The sequence below is a fragment of the Arachis ipaensis genome, chromosome B6 (genome assembly GCF_059453495.1).
Source record: "Arachis ipaensis isolate K30076 ecotype BB chromosome B6, ASM5945349v1, whole genome shotgun sequence".
Lineage (NCBI taxonomy): Eukaryota > Viridiplantae > Streptophyta > Magnoliopsida > Fabales > Fabaceae > Arachis > Arachis ipaensis.
The window spans coordinates 10,477,909-10,498,438 of record NC_142441.1 but is presented as its reverse complement, the minus strand read 5'-3'; the positions used below and the strand labels follow the sequence as shown (position 1 = coordinate 10,498,438).

General features: G+C 33.0%; 1 protein-coding gene across 1 annotated transcript; it reads left to right on the top strand.

Annotated features, from left to right (window-relative positions):
* The first annotated feature begins 6,656 nt into the window (after window positions 1-6,656).
* LOC107646051 (SWR1-complex protein 4) lies at window positions 6,657-11,486 on the top strand. Its single transcript, XM_016350241.3, has 16 exons — window positions 6,657-7,079; window positions 7,159-7,224; window positions 7,298-7,357; window positions 7,461-7,517; window positions 7,688-7,817; window positions 7,934-8,001; window positions 8,173-8,265; window positions 8,372-8,419; window positions 8,847-8,996; window positions 9,306-9,416; window positions 9,995-10,090; window positions 10,310-10,381; window positions 10,529-10,565; window positions 10,662-10,696; window positions 10,813-10,890; window positions 11,054-11,486. Exons 1-15 carry the CDS (start codon window positions 6,882-6,884, stop codon window positions 10,873-10,875), a joined length of 1,284 nt encoding a protein of 427 aa, XP_016205727.1. The 5' UTR covers window positions 6,657-6,881; the 3' UTR covers window positions 10,876-10,890; window positions 11,054-11,486.
* The last annotated feature ends 9,044 nt before the right edge of the window (window positions 11,487-20,530 follow it).

Here is a 20,530-nt window from a genome sequence, read left to right as displayed (position 1 = left end):
GTTTGACAGATAACTCTTGGGAGGATGCTGCCCAATTCATCAAGTTATTTCCTGAATTCAACCTTGAGGACAAGGTTGGTTTTGATGGGGAGAGTAATGATACGAGTATAGCTAAATGCAAGGAAGGAAGTGAGAGGCATGCAACATTAGCAAAAGAGGTTACAATTAACTTGGGACAGATGGCAGCCGATCCACAAATTTAGGGCCTCAGAAGAAGTGTGAGAGAGAGATCAAATAGCATGCTGTTGAGGAAATTCTGGCACTAAGTGTATTGTGGTATTTTTCTTCCTTCTTCTCTCTCTCAACTCTCTTTCTTTTCTGTCACTCTCATCCTGCTGCTACGTAGAATATTCATTTCTATTCTTCTATTCTATTATCTTCTCTGCCACCTTGCGGATTCCAATTCCATCTTTCTCAGGTTATGGATTCTTCCTACTGCTGCAATCTGATTCTACAAATTCTGATCTCTCTATTTCTTTCAATTCTGTCGCACTTACTATTACATTCAAGAACTCTATTCTGTTTCTTTTATTAGAGCTCAAGTCACTGATGAGCTTGATTCCTTTCTGATTGTTCTTAGTTCTGAACTCTAAACTTGTGTTTCTGGCTTAATTCCTCTATTCAATATACATACCACTTCACTGTTTTTTTTTTTTTTTTTGAGATCATCTATCACCCTATCATACACCCCCCAAATTACACCTAAATCTTAATATTAAGATAACCATTCGTACACCTAATAAATTGAACATCCGATATATCCATTATTCACATTATTTAATATTTTTATTGTCTACCTATACTTTTTCTTTCGGTATTAAAGTGCAACTCGTAGTTTATTCAAAATTAATATTCGTTTTATAATCGATTTTTTTCTAAGTATCCGTTTGAATTTCCAACTAATTCCTCGCGTGTGTTAGAAAATAGAGCGTGTGAGTTGAAACACAAAAGATTACACAATTAACATAAAAAAACATTAAATATTTTAATTAATAAAAAATATATAATATAAGATGGTTATAAAATTAGATAATTACTACTCTATCTTAATCAAATATCTTCTTCTAGAGAGTTTCTAAATGAATAATTATTCTATCCAAACCAAATTTTGACATAGTAATATAAAGTGATAATTTATGATATTTTATCTAAAACTAAATTTTAAATATACTCACAACACCTATAAATATTAAATTAAATCGTATAAATATTCAACTCAAATATAAAAAGAAGATACTAAAAAATACAAGACAAATTTTCTAATTAAAAGAATGGTTAATAACTTAGTAAACAAAGTAATATAAAATCATAACAATCAAAATAAAATTTTACTATCAACAACTTTAACTATCACCCATAACTCTTAATTAAAATGACATACCTAATTAAACTTGAAAGTCAAACCACTTATTTATTATTCTTGTGGCGACAAGAAAACATCCAGCTATGCATCTCTTTTGTTCTTGATTCTTCTGTGTTTCTATAATTCTTTTCTAATTTGTAGACAAATTACATATTGCTGGGCATAATCATAGTCATAAGAATTACTAAATTAGTCAACATTTTTAACTATATCACAATATGACACATGTAGCTGGACATTTGCAACTAGGTTTCATAATTCTTCTAATATATTCTTTAACCATTCAAATTGATTTTGACTCTTTTATAAATCTACATTTAATCAAAATCAATTTTGATAATATCTTCAAAGATTTTATTTAAAATAAAATATTAACATTTAAATCTAATTAATACGAAATATCAAAATAAAATCTCCATGAATAATCAATCAATTTGGTTGATATCTAGAGAGCATTTTCACTGTCTTAATTTCAACAATATTTGCTGAAGTATTTAAGTTATTTTTTTCTCTTTAGTATAAAAAAATTTATCTTTCTAAAATAATCTTCTTATTGATAATGTCTACATCTTCTATCTCGATATGTAAACTCAAATCTAGACTTTTCTTTTTGATATGAACATGAGAGATGCAAAATAAAGAATAATTAATTTTATTTAATTAGTTAAATTTATATAGATTATTTAGTGGATATTTAAACAGCTTTTTTATTATTCTTTTTTTATGTTAGTTTATATATAAAAATATTATGTAACTAACTTTCTTTATGTTTATTACTTATTTTGTATTTAAGTGAATATTAACTAATTTTTTATTTTTTTTTTAAATATTGTTACTCCAACATTCCTAAAAATTTACATACAATTATTTTTATATAAAATTAATAATTAGAAACGATCCAATAATTTAATAAATTTAACTAAATATTCATTTAATAATTTTAAATTATAAAATTTACCATGAAAATAACGACAAATGAGTTAAATAATCTACAAAATGCATGGAATGAAGACAGACGAAAAATTAAATGAATGATTATTAGAATTGATTGCATTGTTGACCAAAACAGAGGTAATTAAAAAGCTGGAGATGATGAGGACCATCCTGGATTTAAAACATTATTCCTTAAAAAAACCAAAGAAAAAGAAGAGGGTAATTTTCATGATGGTACTAGTTTATCGAGGAGAGAATCTCATCACTAATTACACATAAGATTAATCATGTAGTAGTCGTATCATATATTTTAGGGTTTTACTTTAATTTCTCATTGGGAGGACCCATGTCTTGATGAAGAGAGGGCCGGCCTAGGGAGAAAGAAACAAGAAGAATTTGGAACCTCATAATAACATAAAATAATGTTTGTGTCTATCTCAAAATAAATCCAAAATAGTACACCATAAAATAATGTTTATGAAACCACCCCTCACCAATCATAGAGCAGGTGGGTTTATGTTTGAGATGTGTCACACCCTATGGAAAGAGATGCCCCTCTGATTCCCATTATGAGAAACTCTTTAATCAATTCATCATCTTCTTTTTTATTCGTGGTGGTGTCGAAGTACAACTTGTCCATCACTTTCATTTTGTTGCATTTATATATTTGTTTGAATAGTAGTTGTTCAACAGTAATTAACATTAATATCTATAAGATTCCGATATTCAAATTAGTTATTATCATCTAAAAAGTATAATAATTAGAAAAAAATAACCATACTTTAAAGGTAGATATTTTACCTTGTATTTATAATGTATATATCTAAATATATTTTAGAAAAATAATTGCCATATTTATACTGATTTGGCGAAATTTTTACAAGACATGATTCAAACTAAGTATCTTATGATCCAATTATGTCTCTAAAAAATAATGTGTTTGAAAAGAATAGTATTGATCGAATAATGTCACTTCTATCATCCCCTCTCTCTCCCTTATTTAATAAATACATATATTGGTATCATTATCACTACTTAGCTATATGATTATATTCTTTAATTTCATTCAATCAGAGAAAAAAATATTCTTTACTCTATAATCGTCATTTGACATATGAAACTGCGGCCATATATAGGGACATAATAATTAAAGGTAGTTTAGTCAAGTGTTGCTTGCTGAAAGCTGCACTGGGCTTGAATCTTGGATTAAATTCAGGAAGTGGAATATAGAACTTATAATAGTATGTGAAAGTGAGTAAGTATGTATTGTGTTAAGACCAAGAAAAAAAAAAGTCAAGTGTTGCTCCTGCTCAGGATTATTATCAGAGGAATGCTAGGACCAGCAACTTTTGTGATTTGTAGCTATCAAATAGCCATCAATAATGATTTTAATGGTGTGAGATTGGTTTGGAATTTCATCTAATGGCTCACTTTTTTTTGCTGGTTACATGCTGGTCAGAATTTAACAAAGTTGCTGGCCCCTAGACTTTTCCTTATTATTATTGTTAGCTTTTCCGTATTGATCAATTAGTTAATAGAGACAGAGTTAAATCAAGTTTAATATATTAAATGAGGGAGAATTCAGAATTGTTTAGTTTATTTCAAGTTGAGTATATATAAATGAAAATTAAAGCCGTAATAATTCATAATAAGTGAAGATGCCGATTCTACCTAGCTAGGGCTTCATGAAGTAGTAGTATATATATGTATGTGATGCTCAATGTTGACATAATACTATTAATAATGTATTGTTTGCAATAGATATTTCGATACTAAAGTCAATACAAATGTATTTATTATTAACAATATTTTTTTTTAAAAAGTGAGGTATGTACTACTATTGTTTGAATTATAATCGGTTACAGTTGAATTATAACATTCGGATAAAATTTTTTCTTCACTTTAAATTTTAAAATGCGCATGCGGATAAAAGAAGAGGAGAGGGGTGGGGGGCGCAAATGCAAGTTGATCGTTTTTCGTAGACGATCCCCACTCATCATGACTTTCAGAAAAGCAATAATGAGTACAAATAAAAACTAAAGATCAATCATATAGTGTGTCCTTGCAATATCGTGACAATGTTATTGGAATCTCCATCATCAGTGAATGAATGAAATACTCGTGCATATGCTTCAGCGAAGGCCAAGTTATAGACTTATAGTTAAGAGCAGACACAAAAGTATGACGAACCCAATTCATTTTTTAATGTTCACAAAAATTAAATTTAAATGTTTCCATCATATCATATCGTATCGTTTGCCCTGCCCTACTGCCGACTTATTACTTTATCAAAAAACTCTGAAAGATAACCAATATTAATGATTCAACTTTATTTACCGCCGGCCCGAGGAAGGGAAAAAATGTTCATAATATGATACCATAAATTTATTTATGCAAAGAACACTTACCGATATGCAAACTTACAAGTGTAGCTGCTTATGATCAATAATATATATGTAGAAAAGTGATTGTTGACACAGAATTGACTAGTTACCTTATACGTGATACTGTTCATCAAAAGGAAAAACCACATGGGTCAAATATAGTTTGTCACATTATCAAAAGAGAAGTTTTTAACATTTTTTTAATAAAAATAATTCCATAAATGGAAAAAAGGTTGATGGATAGTGTCGGGGGTTTGCTGTTCCCTCTTATTTAGTAATCGTAACTTAGTATTAGCTAAAACTCTAAATTAAATCATTCCTAAATGAAATATATATATATATATATATATATATATATATATATATATATTAAAGTTTATGATATATTCTTGTGGCTATTTTTTTTTGTTATGAAAGTAATAGTAGTGATATATCTTAACATTGTAATTTTTTGTGTTTTTTAAAAATGTGAAAAGTACACGAATTGGATGGTCCGATTTCTGTATCTCAAATTTTTTTATTTTTTTTAACACAAATTGAACGGTCCGATTTGTGTACCTCTAATAAATCGAACGGTCTGATTTCTATTTCTCTAATAAACCGGCTCCACATTTAAAAATAACACTCCAACAATCAACATTTTAAAAAAACACCATTACTACTCCAATATTAAAAATAAAAAGTTCTATTCTTGTACACCAAAAAAAAATTATGATATACTCTTAGTGTTATTTCTCTAGCTATAATAATGATACTATGTTTGGTTTTTCACAATATCTTCCAATAATTTGGACGGCCCAGAACTAATTGGTCGTGGTACTAAGCTCCATTTAAGTTGCTTAAATAAATTAGTGAGTTAACCATTAGACTAACCCAATTTAATTATAATAATGATGCTATTAATTAAAAAGGTTTAGTTTGGGAATCTATGCCTACACTTGAGGTTTAAGTCTTGCTAAAATATACATTTTAAAAATGGAAAAACTCTTTTGGGACTAATAATTTTTAGTATTTTTTACTACTATTTGACCAGCACAAATATTTAATTATTTTTAACAAATAAATTTGACTAATTTATGTGTACAGACTCTAAAAATTATGAATACAAACTGTATTGATTTATATGTGCAAACTCTGGTAAATATATGTGCAAATTATATGTTTTTTGTGTGTAAAATCTATCTCTATAAATATGGGTACAAATTATTGCTGGCCAAGTATTGGTAAAAAATGATAATAGTTACTGGTCATGTAACATTGTTTTTTAAAAATATTATAAATTTTTTTATTAAAAGTTATTAAAATACAATTTTTTATATTTTAATGAATTGAATATATGGAAACTTTAAAAATTGAATAAATAAGACTGCATTTGTTTATTGGCACAGGACAAGAGACAATAACACAAAGATATAAAATTGTGTTTGACAGATGAAATATGTACAGAGACAGTATGTCCAGAGATACTGAATTAGTATATTTTGTGTCAATCATGACAGAAAAAATACAGAGACACCAACAATTAATACTGCTTATTTTTTATTTTTTCTTTCATTATATTTTTTATTAATTTTTTATTATTATATTTTCTTTTCCATATTTTTTGAATGAAAAAAAATAAAAATAAATTAGACTTTTATAATTTATTTTAATTTATTATTAAATAAAATATAAAAATATTAATTTTTGTGTTTTGTGTTTTATTCTCAATGTTTTGTTTGGTCTTGGTTTTAGAATTAAATTAAATGTAGCCTAATAAATAAATAAACAACACAGTTAACACCACCTTTTTTTTTGGACAGTAACACCACTTTTGGTTTTGTCTTTTTCTTTTGGTATGAGTATGAGGTCCAATAATGTAATAATATTGGGCCTCTCGGCCTGCGTAGAACTCTTAAAAGTAGTTTGGATTTTGGGCTTTGGCCTTAGACGGTTAGACCTGTGTCAATAAAAAAAGTATCATGAACTGTGAATCCAACAGAAATGGGAAAAAAAAAAAAAAAGAACGTGGTTTCCGACTTTCCGTTGGTGCGATCGAGCAGCAGTTGGCAGTTGAGGAAGTGAGGGAGGAAAACACAGAAAAAGATTCATTAAACCGTTCCAAATGCAAAAGCAGATAGCGATTTGGAGTGATAGAAAGTTGAACAAACCCTAATTGATTAATCGAAGTGAGAATTTGCGTGAGTTGAGAAATCCATTGAATGGATGCGAAGGATATACTGGGATTGCCCAAGAACTCATTCCCAGCTTTGGAGAAGAAATCTCGTCCTCACAAAGAATCTCACAGAAAACCCGATGGAATTTCCCGCGAGGTTTATGCTCTCACTGGTGGAGTGCCACCTCTTATGCCTTCACTTGATTCTTCTCAATTGAAGAAAAAACCTCCCTCTCACGAAAAGGTTCCTTTTCTCTATGCATTTTCGTTTCTTTTCTCCCATTGTTATGCTCAATGCTCATTCAGTAATTTATTTGGTTCAGATCACTTGGCAATGGCTTCCTTTCACGAACTCAGCCCGTAAAGACAATCTTCAACTTTATCATTGGGTAATTTCTTCTTCCCTAACGCACTCACATGCCACTGTGGAAGTTGTGTGTTTATTATGTGACCGTGTTGCAGGTTCGAGTGGTCAACGGTGTTCCACCTACAGGGGACTATTCTTTTGCCAAGTATAACAAGGTCATTAAATTCAACTGTGATCTTTCTCTAAACGCATCTTCTGCATTGCTTTTATTCTTATAGTTCACATGATTGAATATTTAGTTTACATGGTATGGTGCAGTCTGTTGATGTTGTTAAATACACGGACGAAGAGTATGACAAGTATTTGACAGATCCTGTACGTATTGTGTTTAATTAGACATTGTGTTTGAGTTTGCTTGAACTGCACAATTCCATGATCTTTTCAAAATTGAAAGTTGAGACATATTATTAGTACTCTCACACCTATTTCTTTTATCTAGTGTTAATTTCATTCGCACTCTCTTCAATTATGTTTGATCTATCTAGATGTGGACCAAGGAGGAGACAAATCAACTGTTTGAGTTGTGTGAGAGGTTTGATCTGCGATTTATTATAATAGCTGATAGGTTCCCATCTTCTCGTACTGTAGAGGAATTAAAGGATCGATATTATAGCGGTATGTCTTATTTGCTTACTGAAGTATTAGCTGTTCCACTTTTCCATCATCCTTCAAGTTGATAATTTGGAGAATGTGATACTTAAACTTGATTTTTAATGATGTCCCCGTTGCAGTATCCCGGGCTATATTGATTGCTAGAGCTTCATCTACTGGGGATGTTGCAACACATCCACTTGTTAAGGTGCAGTATACCTTTTTAACAACACCATTGTATGTGGCTTTCAAGTTACTTCTTTTGTTTGTTTGGGCATCAGTGTTTGTAATCATATAATTTTTGGTTAAAAACAAACTTGTATCTAGCTTAGGCCATTACCATGTGATCATAATAAATAGCCTTTCCTCCTCAATGTAGGAACCATATAATGTTTCACAAGAGATCGAACGAAAACGAGCACTATCCATGGTCCTCTCTCAAACAAGGCAACAAGAGCGAAGAGATGAGGAGGTTTTAATTTTTTTTCTCTTTAGCAAAAATTAGTTAATTCTGCTATCAGCATACCTTTCATTCAGGCTGTCCACCTTCTGATTTATTTATTTTTAATTTTCTGCAGGTTCTTGTTGAAGCAAAACGGATAGCTGAGTTACGTATGCCTGCTAAGGTAACATTTCAAAGAGTTTTATCTTCTTTTTTTTTTTATATGGCACTGTTGTGTGTTAAATGTCAAAGTTAGTTTTGGATTATAGGGTTGATGGGTTCTGATTCTTGATTAATCATATTTCTGGATTCATAACCACAACTTAAAATATTGAGGATTGTATCTGATTGCTGTGTTAATAGAATGCATGTACTTTTTAATTTGCACTGTGATGTTAGGGCTGTGAAATTGCAACTTCATTTAGTTTTTACTGACTATAAACTATGTGTTGAAGAGTGTCAGTGCATCAATTCTTCCCAGTTCATAATAAGTAATGATCAAATTCAGGCAACACAATATTTGGAATATATAAAATTTGTTCCCTTAAGTTGTGCAGTCACTTGTAAGTTGTAACTATCATTATTCATGTGTTTGAATTTATATGTTTTAGGCTGTCGAAGAATCCCAGTTGGCTCCTTCAAATGCTGGTGCAGAAGTTACAGGGAGGGCTGTCCCTGGTGAAACTGCGACTCCATCAAATGCACAACTTCCATCAATCACGTTTCCTGATAATGCATCTACTCTAGCTTCTCTTCGCATAGTAAGTATATAGAATGTTTCTGTCATAGATCGTCTTCTTTTTTCTGATGTTTTCTATTGACAATTCTGTTCTCAATACCTTCCAAAACCCACCCACCTCCTGCCCCATGCTCCATCCCCAAGGCAGTGAGCCATTGACAAAGAAGAAGAAAAAGAAATTTTGTTGTTGAAGTGTATTAGAATTTGATCTTGCATTGATTACCATATTCCAAAATGCAAATGACTACTTTTTCATGCAACGCAATTCAATAATTTTATAATGCTTATACAGTATATTTCAAACACAATCTCATAGTGAGAAATATTTCAGCTTCGTGTATATTTGAGGACGTATGCACTTGACCAAATGGTGCAAGCTACAAGCTCATCTGCTGGGCCGCGGACTGTCAAACGGATTGAACAAACTTTGCTAGATCTTGGGGTTTGTCAAAACTCATTGAACTTATAATGCAATTTAGATATTTTATTTTATTATTTTCCTCCAGTCACAGTCCTGTGATAATGTCACTGCTCTGCATTTGCAATGTATAAAGCCCATACTTCATTTAGTTAGGACTTATTTATATTTTTAATGGCATTAAACTATTAATCTGATTAATCTGATGTTTGGTTTTGAGCATGAGCTCAAGGCTCTAATGTGTGTGTTTCAAAGCTATATAGGCTCAGCTTGCATAGCTGTATTGGCTTGTCTCCGTGAAATAGTTCAATTATGACTTGGGATATTATAAAACAATTTTTACCCAAATGAAATACAAACTATTATATATAAGCATAAAATTTTCCTTGAGCTCATTTAAGCTTGAAATTAGCTTTCTAGCTGAAGCTTTCCATTTTCAAACAAAATAAAAATCTATCCATGTTAAATCTCAGCTGAAATGTTTATTGAGTTGAGCTTGATCATATATTTGAATATATGTGCAAAGCCCAATGTTACTAGTAAATTTCAAATTCTCTTCCTAATGGATATCCCTTTAATTTATAGTTTGAACGTGATTACAGGTCAATTTGAAACCAAGGGTTCCAACTAAAGCTGTATGTGCTGAGCATCTTGAACTAAGAAAAGAAATGTTAACTTTGCTGAATCTTCAGAAACAGGTGAATGAGAGTTAAGAGGCATAATTTCGGCAAAAGTGATTATTAATATTCTAGTATGAGCAGAAATATGAGGTCATTAATTAAAATGTAGTTTGTAATATGCCTTTCAACGTGTGCTTTTTCAATTTTGTAACAGGTTTTATGATAACACCAAAATTGGTTTGCTTTTTCCAAATATCATTTTCTTCTGGGTAATCAGTTGTTAAGATTTTTTTCCAGGTGCAATACAAAGAGGCTGAAGGTTCGCCTTTTCGTGATGGGTCATACAATGAAGCACCAGGCACACCAAAGGTTATAAATCTGGTTTTATTATTGGTTCTTTGCCCGCCTCTTTTATTAATATTTTCAGCTTGTAATGGTCCAAGCATTCAGTTTTTTATTCAAACTAAGTTGTGATTCGGAAGCTACTGACAACACTTGCATCACGTTGTGTATCAGGACTGGACGTTTATTCCAGACACAATGAATTTCGGAGGTAATTTTTGGTTTGCACCTGTTACATAATTATCGGCAAGTTATCAGAATTTGATCTATTTGTTATTAACTCTATTATTCATGTTACTGGTTTCAGGTGAAAGGGTTAGCAAAAAGGACCAAAAGCGCAAGGTACAATGCATAGTCTTTTGCTAAGCATTCTCTCCTTGATTGGTCATTTTCGCCTAACCAATTTAGTGATGAATATTATTTTATGTTTGGATTTTTTTTTTTTCTTTTTTTCTCAGGGACATGGACATCCATCGTCATCAGCTCATAAAAGACCTAGAAAAAAGGCCTCGGAGTTTTAGTTTCACTTGTAACTAGTAAGCCCTTGAATTTTGCTCAGATAATACAAATGATTAAGTGCCATGGACTCATGATTTTATAATTCAGTATCTTATCCTTGTTTTCTTCTACTGCCTTCAATTCTTTGAACCACCTTTTGGTATACTTATTTATTAAGCGGTGTTTTGGGTGCTACATCAGGTGGCAACAGGGAAAAGGTTGATTCAGTATGCAGAACTCCTTTAATTATGAACCTTGCAGAAAGCTGCATTGAACTCTAAGCGCCTGCAAATTCTGATCGCTAGAGTTTTATTCCATTTGGAATTCAGTGCAAAGTGGAACATTGAAATCCCTCTGATGAGTGGAATGTCACATCTACACCATGTTTGGCCTTACGAAGAAGCTGAATTAAAAAAAAAAAAAATTGTAAAGCTTTGTTAAGGTAACCTGGTGTTTGAGGGAAGGAGTTCCTTATAAGAATGCGCTGTGAGTAAATAAGTTTAGATATGGGCATTCTAGTTCTAGATGTCTTGGTTTATCTTGGTATAAGCCCATATTAGGAATTTGGGATGTGGATATTGGTATGTTTTGGGAAAAAAATTTTATATAAATAAATTAAATATTTTATTTATCAATATATATAATTTAGGAGGTATTTATCAATTTATATAATATTATATGAGGAGTGCTAGGGGTCCGCAATTTTTGTGATTTATAGTCATCAAATAGCCATCAATGATGATTTTAATGGTGTGAGATTTCATCCAATGGTTCACTTTTATTTGCTGGTTACATACTGGCCGGAATTTAACAAACTTGTTGGCCTCCTAGACTTTTCCATATTTGTAAACGAGATAAGTGACGCTTTTATCTGGCTTTATCTCGTTTACAAACGAAAAGTGTAAACGAGATACATTTATAATTATCTCGTTTATACTGGAAATGAGATGTATATTATTATAAAAAATTACGATTTAAATGATATTAATTTAATTTTTTTAGCAATTACTAATATCTTGATACGGTTGCCAACGAATTATAACTCAAATGACATAGTCTTCCTATACTCACCGTCTCATTTAAAGGTCGCGGATACTCAAAATGGTACATAATCCAAAATTAAGTGTTTCTTGAATTAATATCTCAATTAATTTTTAAGAGAGTACATTGGACGAATGGTACTCTTTTGGGTGTAAAATTAAATTGTATTAAATACATAGTGTAACCGTTTTAAGATATTAGATAACCGTATCTAAGATATTAGTAATTGTTAAAAAATTAAATTAATTTAAAAATAAAAATTAAATTAATATCATTTAAATCGTAATTTTTTTTTATAATTATACACATATCTTATTTACAGTATAAACGAGATAATTAAAAATATATCTGGTTTATAGATATGTTCTAAAACTCCACATATCTCTTTGTAAACGAGATAAAGCAAATAAAAATATCACTTATCTCGTTTTATAACTATCTCGTTTGCACTGTAAATAAGATAAATAATGTTATGTAAATTGGTAAATACCTTTTAAATTATATATATTGGTAAATATAATATTTAATTTATTTATATAAAAAAAAATTCTATGTTTTGTAATACTTATTAAATAGAACTCAAAATTTAAAAGGGACAAAAAATATTAGAGGTAATGACCAAATCAATACCCGAAAGATTTAAATGCTGACATTTTGGTATCTGACTATTGTTATTGACAAAATGGTATCTGAATGTTTTAAAAATTTGTCAAGCGTGTCTTCGAACTCGCCGGAGCAAATCTTCGGCAAACACAATGCTGACATGACCACCATATTTTGATGACATGGCAAATCACCCCCCGAAACCCTAAGCCCTCCCTCCCCAACGCAGATTCCCCCTCCATCTCCCTTCCCATCGCAGCCCTCCCCTACCCAACGCAGCCCCCCTCCCCTCCCCCTCCATCCCATGGCAGCCCCCAACACACTCCCCCTTCCCTTTCTCTCCCCATCGCAGCCCCCTTCCCTTTCCCTTTCCCTTTTCCTTTCCATCGTTGCCCCCTTCCCTCTCCCTCCCATCGTAGATCATATAAAGGCACAGATAGAAGCATGCACAACAGAACACAATATCACAATTTAAATTACAATCTACTAATACCATTTGTGTTTCTTTCCAAATGTATTACACTATTCCATCAATTACATTAAAAAAAAAAAGAAGAAAAAGAAAAAATCCACCTACAAAACCTCCAAATTTCTTACCAAGATGATCATGTGCAGCACTATTATCAATCCCTTGGTGATGGTAACTCTTGCAAATAGTAAAAAATATTCTACACCAACAATCCCACCAAATTCACAATGACCAACACACCCACAAGCGTGACCCAGAGGTAAGTGATGAACAAACGCTTGAAGATTTTGGGGATTGCAGAGATGGTGGAGGAAAAGGAGACAACTTTGTTGGTGTAGAGAACGCGACGGTAAAGATGGCGGTGGAGAGGAGAGAGAAGGCGAAGAGGAAGAAAAGGTAACAGATTTCTGAGATGTTCAGGAATTGTAGCTCCTCTAGTGCTAGATCCATTATTCCTTCTTCTTCTTCTTCTTCTCAGATTCTCGTTCTGTTCTTCTCTTATTTGAGAGAGAGAATCAAAAGTTTTGGTTTGTAGTTACTTTGAAATGATGAAATTTTGAGATATTAGATTGTTGTTCTTTTTTATTGCAGAAATGAGATGAGATGAGATGAGATGATATGAGAGGGAGGGAGAGGGAAGGGGGCTGTGATGGGGAGGGAAAGGGAAAGGGGGCTACGATGGGGGAGGGGGAGGGATTAGGGTTTGGAATACTATTTTTAATTACAAATTCCAACTCAAAATAAACTTCTCTTGTCAGCAAAAACCGGTGAACACGTAAGCATCTTACTCACCGGAGCCATGGTCCGGCAAGCACGAGGACACGCTTGGCAAATTTTTAAAACATTCAGGTACCATTTTGTCAATAACAATAGTCAGGTACCAAAATGTCAGCGTTTGAATCTTTCGGGTACTGATTTGGTCATTACCTAAAAAATATTATATATTTTTATCACTAAATTTAGGCTCGTACAATCCCAGAACCAAAATGAATAAATATTTTTGAATAAGAATTCATTTAAACCCCTCATGAGTTATGTTCTGGGAGTTTCCTAAAACTGGATGTGGATTGGGCTTGCTTATGAGGCCCAAACGTTCAATGGAGTGGCCTCTGACTTGTCCTACGTTCTGAGTTGTGTGTTTGAAAGGGTGGGGATGGTACCTACAAGACACTTCGATACCTAAGTCAGCAAGGGGTTAAGCAGTTTTAAGTATATTGGAACTTAAAGATACCTGAGAGGTGTCAGTGTATTTATAGGTGATATATCAATAACCACCGTTGGAGTAATTCTACTTCTAATAGTGGATAACCGTCCCTTTATCTTAGGGTTGTTGAGATTTTCCTTCTAAAAGTGGGCCAGAGTATGAACAAGTTATAATTTATTTTATTATGTTTTTTTTCACAATAAAAGATAGAAATAAAAATTCTTCCCTTGAATATTTTTACCCGTCACGAATGATCAAATGCTATCAGTGGGGTTCGATGGAGTAAGTTGAGTTCTTTCGAGAAGGCGTAAATCCATAATAAAATCTGAACATAGGTGATTTAATATAAATAAACAGGCATAGAACTATTAAAGATATGTTCAACATCTTTAATGATGTTAGAACTCAAGAGAAAAGACTAAAAAAAAAGAGTAAAGTTTTAATCCGGTCTCTATCTATTTTTTTGAAGGACATAGCGATTTTTGTCAAAAAATGGTATTTTTCGGTCCTTGTCCTTATTTGCTGTGAGACATAACGGTCTTTCCGTTATTTCCAGCATCAAAACCTAACGAAATTTGCGTATGTGGCAATTAACGTTGATGATGTGGTCGTTAGATGCTGTGCTGGCTAATTGGAGGTTAGACAGGAATCAATTTGTCTTTTTTTTAGGTGGCCAAATCGTTGCCGTTTTGCTAAACATATAGGGTTGTATGAAATGATTCTCATCACCTAAACTCTCTCACTCTCTTCTCCGTACATCCCTTCTATGAACCCTAAAAAATAATGTTGGAGAGCGGTGAGCATTTGTCACTCTCAAATCGGTGAACTGGAAGAGATGCATCTGACTCCGAAAGTTAGAGTCGAAATTCTGGCGCGACTTTGGGAGAAAAGAAGAAGAGGAAGTGGGTTGCCCCAGAATGTAACTGCGGGACTCATGCCATTCTCTTCATGTCTGGAACGGAATTAAACTCGAGCAGGCTATTCTTTGGCTGCCCATACTTCAAGGTAGTTTATTTTTTTTTTTTCCATTTATTTAGATTTCGATCGAAGGGTTACAATATCTCCCTAGGGTAACAATCTTCTTCCCATGTTGCAGACTTCAGCACCTCATTGCAAGTATTTTGCATGGCTTGACGAGTATGTTTCGTCGTTTAATGAGGATGCTAGCAAGAATTTTTGTTTTGGTGGGCTGATGCAAAATGAAGCTCATTTTGAAGGCCATAATCATGTTATTCATGACAAAGTGAAGGAGTTTAATGAAAGATTGGCTGGATTAGAAATTGAGTTATACAAATCTAAAGTGGATTTGATTCAAAGTAATGCAATGATGTTGGATTATTGTTATGGCATTTGTTGCAGGAGTTGTAATTGCAAAGTTCCTGAGAACTTTTGGTTAGGAAGGAGTAGAATTTTGGTTATTTTATTTTGTAGAAATGTGATCATGGTTGATGAAAATTTATAGTTTAAAACATGGCTGTGTTTAAATATTTAAATATGCAGTTGCTAGACTTGGTATAATTAGTATAGACAATGACCAAACTATAAAATGGTAATATGAAGCAACAAGAGAAATTCAAAATATGAAACAACAAGAGAAATATATATATATATATATATATATATATATATATATATATATATATATTAAAGTAGTCCGTTCTTGGCACATATTTATAAGAGATGATGTATCATTCCTGTTGTTGCAACCTAATATAATGATACAAAGTCGATATTGATAGTTCCAAAAGGCCACAATTTTGCCAAAGAGAACAACTATAACAATAGCAGGCATGGAAAATGATCCCAACAAAATACTAAAGATGAAGTCAAGTTTCTTCAAAGCTCCAAAAAGCCACAATAGTAACTTCCAAAATATGCATATCCAAGTAAACTAAAAACAAAACAAATTTATAAAGTTCCTAGCTAAGTCAACAAAACACAAACAACTATTTCAAAGTCATTATTTCAATTCTCCTTAGGTGGCCTCATTCCTGGAATGGGGATGAACTTCAAGATCCTTGAGGCAGTCCCCAAATTTGCTGCGAAATTGTCTCTGCGAAAACAGTATTGTTGGCAGTGGTATTCTTGGGACAAGGGAGTCTAAACCCTTGGGTTGGAAGTGTTGGAGCCATGGATGTGAACGGTGGTGGTCCCTGTGTTGGTGTGGACATATATGTGGGTCTAAAAATCTGTTGTTTTTCTCACACAGATGGCATTGGATTCATCTGCGTGTTATCTATCACAGGCTGGTCCAAAAAGTAACAAAATTTAACATTATAAAAAATTATAGTGAATGTATTAGCGGATTTGGGTTAACATGTAAATGTATTTACGGATGAATAGTTTACCTCCTCCACATTGGGTGTAGATTGTGATAGAGGAATTTCCTCACTTTGGTATGTGCCAACTTGCCCTTCTTTCGATGTGGTTTTGGGGAGTTTTTTCTTGTTCTTCTTGGCCTTAGGCTGTATCACTCGACACAAATTTACATGTTAGCCAGGCTAGCATCACCATTATATAGTTATATATTGGATCCATGCCACAAAATATGTTATACTCAGCATAGCATCTACCCGAATTTTACCCTGAGGAGCATTTGAACTGTTATCTGTGTCTTGGGGTGCCTGCTAATCATCACAACTCAATTAAATATTAAGTTAGCAACGTTAATAAGTTTGAATATAAATAAATCTATTCTTAACAATTTTTAAAATAGACATATAAACCCTTGACCATAATGAGCTAGAACAGTTAAACCCCTAAACATTTTGTTTAATACTTATCGAACCCTATAATAAGTTAGCAGTGAAACTTGGTCAGTTCTTGGTTGGGTTGACACCATAATCTATTTGTTGATGTTATCCCTCATTTGATTTATCTCAGCATCACCTTTGAGAAGATGCAACCCAATTTTCATGTCATGTGCAGTCATGTCAAGTCAATACAGCTTTTATACTCTCTATATCTCAACTCCTTAAATAAAGTATCCAAATCAACGAAGTTAATGAAATCTAAATCCATGGGTGGATATCTATGCACCTTTTTATTAACATAATTTAGTACCCTCTCTGCGTTCCTTTTAAAAGAACCTCCATAATTAAATATAGGAACTACCATATCATCATCCATCTACATTAAGATTAATTATAACAAAAAAAGATATGTGAAAAAACCTAATTATCACAACCATTTTAGTCAAAACAGCACAATTATTAAGAGTTCCATTCAGTCATGCAGAGTTCAGCTTAGTTTAATGATGCAACAATAGAGAACAATAAAAAAAAATTCCTGCCAACCCTTCAGTTCACCCTAATCTTATGCAAAACTCTTTGCATTAACTAAAAACAAAATGAACAGATACAAAATGCAGCTTTCCTAAATGAAAAAAAAAAATTAGACAACTTCCATGTTTGTAACATCGGAAAAACAAGCACAACAGTTCAAATTCACCAAATTTTTTAATACCCTAACCCTATTGTTTACCTCTACAGCTTCCACCTTCAACTTCTGTCGACGTCGTCAACGAGTCCGTCATTGACGTCGTCAGATCCCTTTCCTCGCATCTTGTCAGCAGCACAGTCAAAAGTCCACTCAGGAACATCACCACGTGCACCATCCTAGAGTCGACTTTTGGAGGGAGAAGAGGAAAAGATTCTAGAGTTTTCTGTAATTAGGGGTGAGGGATTAGGAATTATATAGAAAGCCAATATGCACACTCAACAAGCTGTTTTCTCCATCTATAAAACGACAACGTTTCAGTAAAAAAATAAGGACAAATCGATTCCTGCCCAAATTTTACTTGTCATCATGGCACTAAACAAACAAATCCTTGACACATCATCAATGTTAACTGCCACATACGCAAATTTCGTTAGGTTCTGACGCTGGAGATGACGGAAGAACCGCCATGTCTTACGGCAAGCAAGGGCAAGGACCGGAAGTACCATTTTTTTAGACAAAGATCGCTATTCCCTTCAAGAAAATGGACAGGAAGTGGGTTAGTTGAGACTTTATTCCTTAAAAAAATAATATGTATTTAAGTGTGTATCATTCAAGAAATAAAGGTATTTATTTATAGAAATATTATATTATTATTATTATAAGGTGAATTTTACCATACCTTTTGTAAAGTAACATATAACTTACCTATGTGGTGTGTCACTTTTTAATTGGTTATTAGGTTAACCATGGTTAGACTATTTTATAATTGGATTTTGATCCTCTAAATTTTAAGTTTCACTTTAGAGGATAAAGTATGATCTTTCACCATTTATTTTATAGGTGGGACCAAGAAAATATATGAGAGAGAAACTATTCAATGATGAAAGATCATACTTTACTCTTTAAAGTAGAAATACAAAATTTAGAGAATCCAAATTCTTTATAATTAAATTAGTTTTTAAAATAGGTAATTATGTAATTTTTTAAAGTATTAAAAATTGAAACATGACTTGTTTCCCAAATCATTTCTAGAAGATGTATCCTAACCCTCTGTAATGGCTTTCGGCCTTTCGCTCTTCCTTTATTCCTTCATCCTCGTCGCACCTCCCAAGCAGCACCGTCTCGTTGATTGTAATCAAATTATAAGCCAACTGGATAACTAAAAAGAACTGATAGGGAGTTTCAAGAATGCAGAGAAGAGAGAAAACCAACCTGTCTAAACACGACGAAGTAGACCCTGGCCAGGGGTGACAGTAGCGACGGACGAGGACGCGACGACGAGAGACGCACCGGAGCAAGGAGACGCGACGACGTAGAGTAGGGGAGCCACAAACGCGACGGCACAGTATTAGAAACGCACCGGAGCTAGCAAGACGAATCAGAGAAGCTGGCGATCGTGACTTCTGGACTCTGGAGTTTGGCCGTTCGAGACTTCAGGGGAGGCTGACTGGTGAGGAAGAGTTGCTGAGTGGCATTGAGAGAGAACGAGGAAGAAGAATTTTGGATTCGGGCCACCGTTAACGTGATTTAGAAAATTAAAAAAATCAGTTTCTAATCTTTTAATAAATTATACATTTTCCCCTTTTAAAAATTTAATTACAATATAATCTAACTATGGTTAATATAATAACTCAAATTAAAAGCAAATATCCAATTAAGATGTGACACATCATAGGAGGTAATTTACATGTTATTTTAAGGAGGATTGGGTAGAATTCACCTTATTATAACTACTAACATAAACATTTAACTATTACTAAACTACTTCTCAACTACTCTAATATCTCTTCTCAAATTCAAATGATAACTTGAGTTCAAAACTTATTTAAAATAGCATAAATTAATGGAATAAAGCGCATACGAAATTGTTGGTACAGAAATGCAGATGAAACTGTCGAAAAAGTATAGACAGAATTGCTAAAGGAGCATAGATGAAACTATCAAAGGAGTGCAAATGAAACTGCCAAAATGGAACGCAGACAGAACTACCAGAAGAAAGCACAGATAAAATTGCCGAAAGAGTGTCGAACTGCTGAAAAGATGACGAATTGTCAGAAAAATGGCGAATTACCAGAAAACTGCCAAATAGGAAGCAAACTGTCGAAGAGATGACAAACCGCTGAAAAACTGCCGAAGAGATGGCGAACTGTCAAAACGATGGTAAAAACATATGGTTGAAAAGCAATTGGTTTCTCCATGAGGATAGATAAATATCCCACATAAAGATGAAAAACAACAAGATCGGGATGAAAATTGTGAAAATGGAAGAAATAATCAAAAAGAGGACACCAAAAAACCTTAAAAATGGATCTTACACAGGTGCCACATCATCAACCATGTAACACTAGTACACTACCACATCAACATGCTATGACACATGGCATCATCGTGATGGAGGAAGAAGACACGTCATTGTGCTGATGCATCCCTAGGATGATGTATAGCTAGTGGGGTAAAATTCAGGTCATATCCAAGTTGGTGAATCGGGTCGCAAATCAAGTCTAAAAGATCATAGAAAAAATTATGAAAAATAAAAAATAGCAGACTAATAGCAGCTGAAAGTTAGAGACAAGATCCTTGGAAGAAATTGGCAGTGCGAAGATATTGAATAACCATTCGCTTGAGAGTGCGGGTAAACGCTAGTCAACAAAATCAAAACCGTTGCTTTAGTCATCTGATCGGATGGCTTAGATGCCATGAAATCAGAACCGTTGATCTTCTAATAAGCTCTGACAGTTGAGAACAAATCTGAAAAACTGATGGAGATGATGGAGGCAGCGAAACTTTGGCCGGAGCATGGCAATGCTTCCAACGTCTATTGGCGATGAGGTTGGGTCCATTAGACTTGTAACGTCGAGACGAGTACGATGGTGTGGTCATTTGTGCAGAAAAACATCAGAAAGATTACCAAAAAGGGTAA

Bases quoted from the DNA above. Each gene is read 5' to 3' on its own strand.
- LOC107646051 (XM_016350241.3), top strand. From the start codon at position 6,882: ATGGATGCGAAGGATATACTGGGATTGCCCAAGAACTCATTCCCAGCT. The intron at 7,225-7,297 runs GTAATTTCTTCT...ACCGTGTTGCAG, and splicing joins ATCTTCAACTTTATCATTGG to GTTCGAGTGGTCAACGGTGT. The intron at 10,091-10,309 runs GTGAATGAGAGT...ATTTTTTTCCAG, and splicing joins TGCTGAATCTTCAGAAACAG to GTGCAATACAAAGAGGCTGA.